Raw genomic sequence first — 11,691 nt, 5'->3', positions numbered from 1 at the left:
TATCAATAAAAGATTACGAACGCCACCGCTATTAATAATAGATAATGAAATAGATACAATTGCACTAATAAATCAGGGATGGGCTATCAAGCAGAAGCACAGACGAACATTTCAAACCTCAATTCGCTCCATTAAATTGTATTCATTTTACTTAGTCTTTGCTCTTCATAGCATGTTTCTCTTGACTGTGCTGTTGCCAGTACATGTAAGTGGATGTTAGAATTTTTAATCACAGAAGAAAAATTGTGTTTGAGTGTGTAATGCATTATAGCATTAAAGAGAGGACAGGCACAGTAGAGGCCACGGACATCTGGGATCCTGACATCTGCTTAACTTGCTGAAGCTTCAAGAACTAATCCTAATAGACCGTTGATGTGAGGCGGCTGTAATTACACAACACTTTAAACTTGAATATGTTGGTGTCTCACACGCAATTACCAGCAGACATCCAATGGATCTCATTAGTTTCTTTTATTTCCATCCAATGACGATATTGAGCGGTTCCATTCACAGTGAGGCAATAGTTCATTGTTACTACTGCTTCTGGACGATGGCTGTAAAGAGGAATCACTCCATGGGATGCAGGTTTTCTTGAGGGTGCGTGAAATGCATTGGATTTTGAAAGCTGCAATGCAAACAAGTGTGAAACAGAGTGTGTCTATGTACGTTGTCTTTGGTTGTCATTAACAGTAGTGTGTGTTAACGCCTTCAAAAGGCACAAACAAAAAAAGCCTTTTCCAATCAGGAGTGACTGTGATGCACTGTATTGTTTCTAGGGTATTAAAGGAACCCATAAGAGCACGGAATGTCATTGATTTGACATACATATCAGCAAAATAACTCATGTGCAAAAAGCTTCTCCTCAGAAGTCCAGAAGGCTTCTTTGAAGAGCCTCATTGAGATCTGTAAAACAATTTAAAAGCAGGCAGCATTAGTACTGTATTAACATTTAACAACAAACATGTCTACGATCGTGTGGGATTCCATCCCAGATTTCAATAACGTACCTGCTGATTCTCGGTCTTCCGCGCTTAAGGCCAGTGCTTCTTTCAGATTTTCATCAGATTTATCTGTGGCGGAAAACAATACATTAAACACCATCTTATCGCCATGCATTTTCTGTACTGTTTATCCTCACACACGTCTGCTTCTCTTTCATCTGTATTCACAAGTAGGAAAGATGCAAGAATTATTTAAATGGATTACATGTATAATTGACAACCAGGCAAAAATTTAGCATTTTCCTTTTGTTAAGATCAAAAGATTCTCAGCGGTCTTTAAGATTATTCTGAGCAATGAACTAGTGGTATGGGGGAAGGGGGGGGGGGGCGTGGAGTGATCCTTCCCGACCTGCTCAGAAAACAGTTGGGAGAGACAATTCTACTGAAAATGTTGAACATGTTCAATATTTATGCTCGCACATTCTGTGTGTGTGGTCAACACATATTTTGGCCACTAAGAACACTTTATCATCACAATTTAAGCATTGTGAAGATGTTAAAAACGGTGATGTGTGGAGAGCCCAGTTAGGGAAAATCATATTGAAATGCAATATAAGTGTATTACCTAATGAGCCAGAGCCATGCAGGGTTTGATGCTCACTCTGATCAACATCCATCTCAATCTGCTCCGTTTTAAACACGACACTTCCTAGTGTGTCTGCATGGGGGTAGAAAAGAGATAATTTTTACTTCATTTTAAATTAACCATGTGCAACGAATAGGTCAAACTGACTATTAAGAATAAATATATTGATTAATCGAGCTATGAAGCAAAGGAGGGCACTACTTGGCTGCTACCAGCAGAAGTGCTGTTGATTCAGTCTCAACTACTTTACGGTCTAAAGAACATCGTGTAATCCTTGTGAAGTTGTACTAAAGCCATTACACGGCACAACTTAACATTATTCGGCCACATACAACAGTAGCTGAGAAAAAGCAGCTCAGAACATCGAGAGCTTTTCCCATCCCATTAAAAATAATATCTTGCTCAAATGAAATGATCCCCCCCATTTGCAAATTGCAGCATTTGTGAATTCACCATGGAGAATTTCTTTTGGAACCAATGCTTTATCGGTGCCTCAAAAGTTTTACTTTACAGTGTTTTTGTGCATGCCAAAGTCATGAAGGTTTAGTCATAAAAGTAAATAAAAATGTTAAAGAAGTGTGGTGATATACCATTTCGCTGTTCTTTGACCTCAACATCATTCAGTGTTTGGGGTTGTTTCGTGATGTCTTTCCCGCAGGTCCTGGAGCTCGCGCATGGCTGCAACGCACAGTGCTGGGAATGATGGTGATTATGGAACTTCGGAACATCCCCGAAGCGTTGCCTGCAAGTTTGGCATTCTACTTCAAAGGTCTTGTCTAAGTTCAATGCAGAGTGCGTGGTGTTGACGTGCGTCTTGATCTGAGCATAGGAGGGCACGCAAAGAGCGCAAGGAGCACACACATATTGACATAGACCTTCGGAGGATAGTGTCTTCATGCACTGAGTGTAGGCAACTTTCATTTCATCTCTGTTCTTCTCGGAGTTCATGCAGGGACATGACTCCGCAGATGTAATCCTCACAGCAGGCTGACCAAGATTGGGGTTTCCTATAGAATAGTAGTCGTTACTGTGCAGGCTTTTGTAGTGGTGCAGGAACTCTCCTTCAGACTCAAACTGCATGCTGTCGCAGAGACCGCAGAAGTAGGCGCTCTTCATTCGCCCGTCGTGCTCGTTGGCACAATGCCGCCGCACGGTGGACTCCTTGAAGAACTTCTGCGGACAGTGGCCGCATATGAACCTTTGAAAGCTGTGGCTGCTCAGGTCGCCGCAGTGTTTGCGGACGGCAGCCTCCGAGTCGAAGATGTCCTCGCACATTCTACACATCCAAGTCGACGCCGCTCTCGAAGAGGATGCAGATGCCGCCTCTGGGATGGGCCGAATCGTGGACTTGGATGTGGTGCACGGGTCCATTTCGCTGTTACTGCTGGTCGACGGTTGGGCATCATCAGGCACATCCTGCTCAGTGAAGAAGGTGTGCCCGGCGTGTGTGTCCAACACGTGTGACATGATATCCTCGAGGCGAGGCATTTCCAATTTGCACTTGCGGCAGTAGAAAAAGAAGTTGGATAGATGTGCGCCCCCGTGAAATCGGCTCATGTGCAAGCGGGTGATGGAAGATTCTCCCATGCGTTTGCCGCACACACCGCATTGGTAAAAGATTTGGTTCACAGCTAAGAGGTGATTACCGGCCGAGGTTTCCTCCGTGAACTTCATTCCACACTCGCAGAACCATGCGGTCGTGCAGCTTTTTTTTTTTCGTTTGGCAGGTGTCTTTTCATACTCGCGCTTAGTCTTGCTACTTTGATGAATGAGTGCTCCAAAGTTGGCACTTTCCTCCTCATGATTACCCCTGGCCCTGTCCTGTTTTTCATTAAACCAGTCGTACTGAAGAAGAGCTTGCTCCATGGTTCTGTTGACCGCCACCTCATGTTGGGTGTCTTCTTTGTGGCGTTCCACTTCTGTTTGGCTTAGGAAGATTAAAAAGCAGCGAGAGCACTGGCCTCTCACTTGCAGTTGTTTCATTACCTGCACCACTGTCGCATCAGCCTTCGCCACTGCACTGCCATGTCTGCAGTTCACACTAGGGAAAGAACAGCATAGAAAAATAAGATCCGAAATTATCACATGTACCAAGTGGCCTCAAAATGTAACGACCAAAAAGGATTTTTTTTTTCTGCCATATTGTCACAGGATAGACAGTGTGGAGTTAGATGCACTGGTGTTGCGTTAAAATTTGTTTCTGCCACTTAAATTTGGAGCAACAGGTTTTGATACTGATGCATTTTACGGGTATGGGGAGATTAAAAAATAAGAAGAATTAAAAAAAAAAAAAAGAAGAAAACTTACTTAAAGTGAGCTTGAGCTGCCTGATGAGAAGTCAGCACTTTTTGACAAAAAGAGCATCGGACGTTGAATGGGGTTTCCCTGCACAAGGCAATGAGGCGATTCTTAGCGAGCCTTGGAACCGGAACTGGTACCACTTCTCTTTTGGTGTCTTTAAGAAATAGAAGTTAAATAAAAAAACAAATTGTCTCACTGGTACGACACCTCATCAGCAACGTGATTGACACATTATATATTCAGCTACTTCAAGGGCAGGAGCTGCTTTATCATGTACGTGCAGAGGTTCCGTTAAAAACATATGAAGTAATCTCACCACTCATAGTGAGAGACTCAGTGAAGTGATTTTTTGCTGCCATGTGCTGAAGACATTCGTCCCGCTGGTTGAAAAGGAGGTAGCAGGCGGGACAGGCAAAGCCCACGATGCATTGGTAGCTCTGTGACATGCAGTGACCGTCGGGATGAGATGACAACACCTAAGAAATGAAAACATTGGCTTCAGTCATGGAGTTCAATGTCGAAGGGGGATTTCACGAGTTACTATGGAGGAGGAACCTTAGATTCAAGATGTGTCTGCCACTCTTCTTTGGTCTGAAAATGACGACAACAGGCCATACAGGCGAATAGCATTATGGAACTTCCCTTAAGACTGATGGTTGGATCGCAAGGTGAGTGGTCAAACCTACAAATAAAATAAATCAATAAAATGTTGACCAAACTATTCCACATTTGCAGATAAATGTATATCAAAAATGTACAGTATCAAATTAACCTTTTCAGATGTCCTTCAAGGAGAGACACGTGATCAAAAACACGACAACAGTTAATTACAGGACATGCGTGTTTAGTCGAAGTGTTCATGGGGAAAGCAGCTCTGCGTCGTCTTTCAGAACCAGAACTGACCACTCCAGGCCGCAGACCTGAAAAAAGAGGCAGATTCTTTACAATTTGTCACAAGGTAAATCAATTGTAAACTATGGCCAGAAAAAAAAAATGCATGTTTATTAAGGAGGTTTGTGGTTACTTCATAGTGTGCGGTGAAGAGATATTCTATTTTTCTTTTCAGATGCATAACATACCTGGCATTTTTAGCCACATCTCCACACAGCGCTTTGCCTCTAGATTTATTCCATTTGTTGGGGTAATCGCAAGTTCCTGCTGTCCATGAATTTTTTGTTGTATTTGTTTCTCCTGAGTAGAAGCCAAACAACAGAACATTGTGACATATCACATAAGTATATAGGAAGCTATATGCGGAAACAAAAATATTGATTTTATTTGTTCAAACAGTTTGAGGTCTAACGATGTTGAGTTTCCCAAAGTATATAAAAGGAGCTGTAGATTATTTGTGTAGAATCAGAGAACGATAACACATTCAGTTTACTTAAATAATTATTTTGGACAGCATAAACTAAAATAAATGTATACTATGCAGTTCGGACTAATATGACCAACTCATCAAATTTAATAGATTTTTTTTTCCCCCCTACCTTGAATGCTCTACATTTATCCGCTCTTTCCTGCTTCTCCAGAGCCACCTGTTGTGCCAGTCTATCCAGAGTAGATTCAACATGTGCCTTTTGACGGTTGATTTGATCTTCGATCTTCAGGAGCGTAAAGGCCACGGAAAGGAATCAATCAAAATTGATATGTTTCCCACCTAATTGTAATACATATTTAGTTTGGCCGCTCACCATTCTTGATGAGGACGAACAGCCCTCTTCGTCACTATCGCTCAGCAAATCAACACATTCCAGCACTGGCCTGAGTTGGCCTTCCTGTGGAAAGAACAAGAACAGCATCTCATTCGATCGCCACGTTCTAAGATGCTAAATGAATGCGAATATTCCTGACATCAATTTTCAAACAACCATTAGACAATTTCATGAGCCTTACAGATCTGTAAAATATTTATTATATAATTGTACTTTGATATGGTTTTGTACACTTGACTTGATGTGGAACTTACAGATACAAACTCCACGTCTTCAAACCCATCGTCTTCTTCTTTATTTGGAGACGACATGTATCTGGAGAAAAGCGACACCATATACATAAGTGGGACAGGGAACTAGCAGTTCAGCACAAAGATCATCAGACTTAAAATGTAGCACGTTTGTTGACTAAACCAGCCTTGTCTTGAACAATCTCGAACTGTTAGATGCACATTTTCAGCCAATTTAACTGAAAATAGGCATTACTGTATTATTTGGTTACAATTGGCAACATTATACAGCTGTCGTTAAAAGATACGACACAAGAGCTTAAAAAATGGACACACATGAACATGCATGAAGGGTTCCAGAGAATGCAGCTGACAAGTGACGTAAAATCAACAGTAGAACACCCCCTCCAGACCGAAAAGGCGTTTGCTAACCTTCTGCAACTTCATGGATCCTGTCCCCCCGGTACTTTTATTTCTGGAGTTTTGTTTTTGCAGAGATACTAAAGGCCTCCAAAGGCAGCACCGAGCTAATGTGTGAATTCAGAGTACTTATTTGATAGCAGAAGAAGACCAAAAAAACGCTAAAGTGCAAAATTAATGTCACATTTTCTGTCGTGCAAGCACAGCATTGACGCAAATCGCATTTCTTAGCTTAACTATTTCTTGACGCCATTGTGAAGCTTTATAAAAGCCACAGGGGACTGTCTTATTGACGCAAACAAAATGCTGGAATCGATCGAAATGTGAAGCCGGGAACTCACTTTTACGATTGGAAACCCATAATTTACGTCTGTAGGATGTGACATAAACCATCAAACCACAACGTTACCTTTTCGCTTGTACTCCGGTTTTTATGACTTCTTTCTCTCCCGCCGTTCCGTTTTGTTGGTTTGCCGTAAAGCATGCCTAATTGCGCTATATACGTCATAGTGACTTTAAGCAGTAGCACTCATTCGAAATTCCGGTCGTCCCACGCGGGCGGTATTGGTGTCTGTTTAGAGGTTCAAAAAATTGCGCCCTTATTTTTTTACCTTAATGTGAGACCTGTCGTGGATATATTCCATTCGAAAAGATTTAATTTTGATGATAATGTGTGCACACGATGGATTGACAAATGGATATCATGAAGACCTTGCCGCAGCTGTGCCACTCGCAGATCGCCCTCCAGTGGAGAGATGAATCAATGCAAGTATATGCACATTTTTTGTTTCGCGTTTTGTATGGAACGCAGGTTGGCCGGAAAAATATGGGAAGTTTCAATTAAAAAAAGATAGCACTCATTCGAAATTCCGGTCGTCCCACGCGGGCGGTATTGGTGTCTGTTTAGAGGTTCAAAAAATTGCGCCCTTATTTTTTTACCTTAATGTGAGACCTGTAGTGGATATATTCCATTCGAAAACATTTCATTTTGATGATCATGTGTGCACACGGTGGATAGACAAATGGATATCATGAAGACCTTGCCGCAGCTGTGCCACTCGCAGATCGCCCTCCAGTGGAGAGATGAATCAATGCAAGTACTGTACTGTACTGTATATGCACATTTTTTGTTTCGCGTTTTGTATGGAACACAGTTTGGCCGGAAAAAAAGGGAAGTTTCAATTAAAAAAAGAAAAAAAACATAGGCAAAGTACAAACATTTGAGATGCTATCGTACTATGATTTACGAGTCACGTACCTCTGATTATTGATACTCAAGATTTATTATGTACAGCAATTTGTGATAGCTCTGGGTGTTTAAGTGCTCTTGAGAAAGCTGAGAGTCACATAATTGTTGAAGATTTTGCTTTGTATTTTTGTTAATTGTATACAGTACTCAGTTTAGTACATTTTATGTTTTTTTTTTTTTTTTTAATTTTACCTTCATGTAATTTCATTCGTTGAAATATTTGACTTTGACTGCAGGAACCAAGGGCAGCACAGTGACTTGGGCCTTCATGTGTGGCATTCGCATGTTCCCTCGATGCAATCACTTAATGCTTCCCTCTCATGTTCCAAAAACATGTGCATTAGGTTAATGTACGGTATATGTGAATGTAAGTTGTTTAAATGCTAGCCAACAAGTGCCCTGCTGTTGCAGGATGTACCTTGCCTCTCGCCCCAAAGTAAGATTGAATTGGCTCCAGCTCACCTTAGAGCCAAATGAGGACAAGCACTCGAGAAAATGGAACAGGACCGGCTCGAGGCACAAGCAAACTACGCTGCTGCTTGGGGACTCCTAGGTGGACCAAAGTGTAAGTATTTTTTTAAAAATACATGACAAAAACATGCTGGCAGGAACCTCCAAGTCATATTCGGGTACAGGTCCAATAAAGCTTTTTCTGGCCCTTGATGGATGGATGTAGGATGCAAGCAGGCATGGGCCACTGAGCCTGTGGGTCACACACAGTCGGTACTATATGAGCGTTCACCATGGTGGTCACTTAATGCTTCCCTCTCATGTTCCAAAAACATGTGCATTAGGTTAATGTACGGTATATGTGAATGTAAGTTGTTTAAATGCTAGCCAACAAGTGCCCTGCTGTTGCAGGATGTACCTTGCCTCTCGCCCCAAAGTAAGATTGAATTGGCTCCAGCTCACCTTAGAGCCAAATGAGGACAAGCACTCGAGAAAATGGAACAGAACCGGCTCGAGGCACAAGCAGACTACACTGCTGCTTGGGGACTCCTAGGTGGACGAAAGTGTAAGTATATATTTTTTTAAAACACATTACAAAAACATGCTGGCAGGAACCTCCAAGTCATATTCGGGTACAGGTCCAATAAAGCTTTTTCTGGCCCTTGATGGATGGATGTAGGATGCAAGCAGGCATGGGCCACTGAGCCTGTGGGTCACACACAGTCGGTACTATATGAGCGTTCACCATGGTGGCATGCAATTCTAACGACATGATACCTCTGATGAACTGTTTTAGAAAAAAAATGTTCATAATAAACATGGGTTCCACCACCCCTAACTCCAAAATTACATCATCCTTGTTGCATCAGTCTGGCATGAGAGTGTTTGTTTGCCCCTGAAAGGGTGTGCAATAATACCTCCATCCTGATCAAAACCCATGGGTTTAAAAACATATAAGGATGTGCTTGCATTTTACAATTGACTGACATGTCAACATGATTATGTAAAGCTCTCCCAGCCATAGAGAGATCCAAAAGCTTGATCCTTTTTGGCGAGTCCCCCTGCGTCTGCTGTGTTTTGGTCTTGGGGGAGGTAAAGGAGGCGGTGGCGGCAGAGGAGGAGGAGATGTGAGTCAAGCGGCTCTCGGCTACCTCATCTCAGCTTGATGATGATCGCTGCCGTGTTTCTGGTCCTCCTCAGGCCGCTCTCTGTTCAGTGCGCGCTTTTGTTGCTGTTACTGTTACTCGGGACCGTTGCCACTATCGTGTTTTTTTGTAGCTGGCAACGCTACGTCGCTCGCGGGAAGCAGCCCATCAGATCAGCGCTCTCAGGGCGCTCCAAGTGTCGCGGTGAGTGTTGGAATATTGTTCATGTCCTCATGTCTCATGTTGTCAGGGCTGCTCCATATAACAAGAAGAATTGATTTGAAAGCGCCGAGCGCCCGCTGAGGCGTTCATGTGCGCAAAGATGCTGTCAAAAATGGCCCTTTCACATGAGACCTGTTTATCTGCCTTTGTACGCTGCCTCTTGAATTTACTGCAAGGCTAACTTGTCTTGTGTTCCGTAGTGGGCCTCCGAACGCATCATTTTCGATCAGAGGTAGGATGAACTTTTGTCATTATAAGTTTAGTGCGTCATTCTCGTCATAGTCACCAGTAGCGTCATCGGTCATTATAATTTTAGAAATTGTTAGTTTACGCAGACTGTTAGTATTTTTTTAATTGTTTTTATTATTACTACTTCAGATATGGCACCCGTTGTGGCTAAAACATTTGGTTTTACTTTAATGAAAGACCGCATTGCTATTTATGGACCACCAAGTGCGCAGTGCGCATGTGTCGTCAATAATGTGGGTGATTTGGCAGATGAATTTCAAGCAGGTTTAACACTCACTTGTTTTTGCAACAATATGCAGAGTCATATTTGATATTTTGTCTAATTAATAAATAATAAGGACATAATTTGTTTACAATTCATGTACAATATTTGTTGGTCCTTATAATGAAATTTATGCTCGTTTTTTGTGTTTCCGTTTATGGGACTTTGTTTTCAAAATAAAACGTATTCCTCGAACTCGGTGAAACGTTTGGAATACTGTAATACACAAACCTAAAAATAACATTTAGAAAGAAAAACTCCATTAGAACTGAAGTGAAGTGAATTCAGCTGTAGCACAGGTGTAAACAATATATTTTAGGGATTCCTGGTCCTGAACAATTATATAATAATAAAACTATTAGTGACCCTTGTTTCTTTTCTTTAGTAAACGGTGGAGTGATAGCTACTGATGAGTATGTAGGCAAAGTTTGCATATACAGTACTTCAATCTAATGGAATTGTCTTTGTTTGGACTTATTCATTTCTGCTTCTTCAACTATATGTCAACCAAATGCACCATTGTTAAAGTAACCCAATTGTGATTGTAATTGTCTGCTCTTGTTTCCCAGGGCTTCAGACACAGTCCACGCCACTCCAGGAGAAGCTCACATGCTCGAGTGACGGAGGAAAAGTCCAATTTGGTGGAGGTCCCAGGCAATGAGTTGGATTCTTCATCAATTCTCAGGAAACGCAAAGTGAAGAAGCGAGTCCTGCCGGAGTTTTATCAGTCTGTGCAAGTCACTCCGACACGCAAAACTGTAGGTACTTAAGGTGAATGGTCAAAGCTAATAATGGCAATCAAAAATCTCCAAACCCTTTTCAAAAGGCTTCTGTTACATAAAAAAATGAGACCAATATAAACTATTTTAAAACATTTTCAACTTTAATGTGATCTATATACTGTACAAAAAGGCTTTGTTTTCAATTGGCGAAGTAAAAATAAACTATGATTATGTGGTTGGATAAGTGCGCACACGTTTTTATGAGTAAGGATTTGCCTGTGTTATGACATGCTATTTCAAACTCTTTATAGTTCCCGCCACTGTGCCTCGAATATGGCCCCAATTCCAACTTAAAAAAAAAAACACCCCAAAGCATGATGCTGCCACTGTATTTATGATGTTCTTTAGGATTTAGGCAGGGTAACATACCATTTCGAAGTATGGCCAAAAAGTTCCACTTTAATTTCAGAGGACCATAACACTTTCCAAGATACGAGAAAAGCCTTCCACCATATTCCACACATACTTGTATGAAGAAGATGGGAGATTGTTGATAAGATTTACTGAATAGCCAGTTCTTGCCAGAAAAAGCTGCAGATCCTTTAATGCTTCTGTTAGCATCCTGGCAGCCTCCCAGACAAGTTTTCTTCTTCTTTTTTTTTTTTTTTTCATAAATTTTGTATGGATGCTCAAGAAGCACCTTGGTCATGTCATTGTTGTGCCACATTTTGTCCACTTGATGGTGTCTGTCTTTATTTTGTTTCATGGTTTATCAAGGACCTGGCGTTCTTTTGTTTTTGTTTTTTTTTTAAACCCTTTACCTTTGATCAATAAGATCCCTCTGCTGCCGTGGAAGCTGTCTTTGGACTATGGCTTGTGTTGTAACATGTGATGAGAAAAATGTCAGGAAAAGTCTACTAAAGCAGCTAAACTTTATTTGGGGGTAAATCAGAGTCACTCTGCAGATGTGTGCTGACTCTTTAACGTAAGTTTGAATGTGGTTGGTTGATTCCGAACATAGCCACATCACCTGTTCTGACAGCAAGTGCACAGTTTTGCAAGCATATCGCAGTTGTTTACTCCCTCTCTCTCTAAAAGGCTTCAGAGAATGTGTTTATGTTTCCATTGGAGTCCTACAC

At 41.5% G+C, this 11,691-nt stretch overlaps 2 protein-coding genes across 6 annotated transcripts in view; one reads left to right on the top strand and one right to left on the bottom strand.

Moving 5' to 3' along the window:
- Positions 1–447: 447 nt before the first annotated feature.
- znf451 (zinc finger protein 451) lies at positions 448–9,165 on the bottom strand. Of its 5 annotated transcripts, none has more exons than XM_019870424.1 (13): positions 9,104–9,165; positions 5,858–5,918; positions 5,583–5,666; positions 5,379–5,492; positions 4,968–5,079; positions 4,661–4,808; positions 4,444–4,570; positions 4,205–4,364; positions 3,895–4,042; positions 2,178–3,628; positions 1,567–1,659; positions 1,008–1,070; positions 448–903 (listed from the first exon to the last, which is right to left on the bottom strand). In XM_019870424.1, the coding sequence occupies exons 1-13, from the start codon at positions 9,106–9,108 to the stop codon at positions 863–865; spliced, it is 2,607 nt and encodes an 868-aa protein (XP_019725983.1). In that variant the 5' UTR covers positions 9,109–9,165; the 3' UTR covers positions 448–862. The 5 variants fall into 5 exon arrangements, with proteins under 5 accessions (XP_019725983.1, XP_019725980.1, XP_019725979.1 ...); XM_019870421.1 differs by lacking the exon at positions 9,104–9,165 and adding an exon at positions 6,663–6,777; XM_019870420.1 differs by lacking the exon at positions 9,104–9,165 and adding an exon at positions 6,170–6,604.
- The window catches only part of dst (dystonin), a 98,611-nt gene continuing 96,004 nt past the window's right edge, over positions 9,085–11,691 (top strand). Inside the window, exons 1-3 of the mRNA XM_019870419.1 lie at positions 9,085–9,301; positions 9,520–9,551; positions 10,400–10,588. Coding sequence (XP_019725978.1) covers positions 9,118–9,301; positions 9,520–9,551; positions 10,400–10,588 — 405 coding nt within the window. The 5' untranslated portion in view covers positions 9,085–9,117. The remainder of the gene's footprint in view (positions 9,302–9,519; positions 9,552–10,399; positions 10,589–11,691) is intronic.

This window comes from Hippocampus comes, unplaced genomic scaffold, assembly GCF_001891065.2.
Source record: "Hippocampus comes isolate QL1 unplaced genomic scaffold, H_comes_QL1_v1.1 scaffold76, whole genome shotgun sequence".
NCBI classification, from domain to species: Eukaryota; Metazoa; Chordata; class Actinopteri; order Syngnathiformes; family Syngnathidae; genus Hippocampus; species Hippocampus comes.
This window is presented reverse-complemented; position numbering and strand designations above follow the sequence as displayed.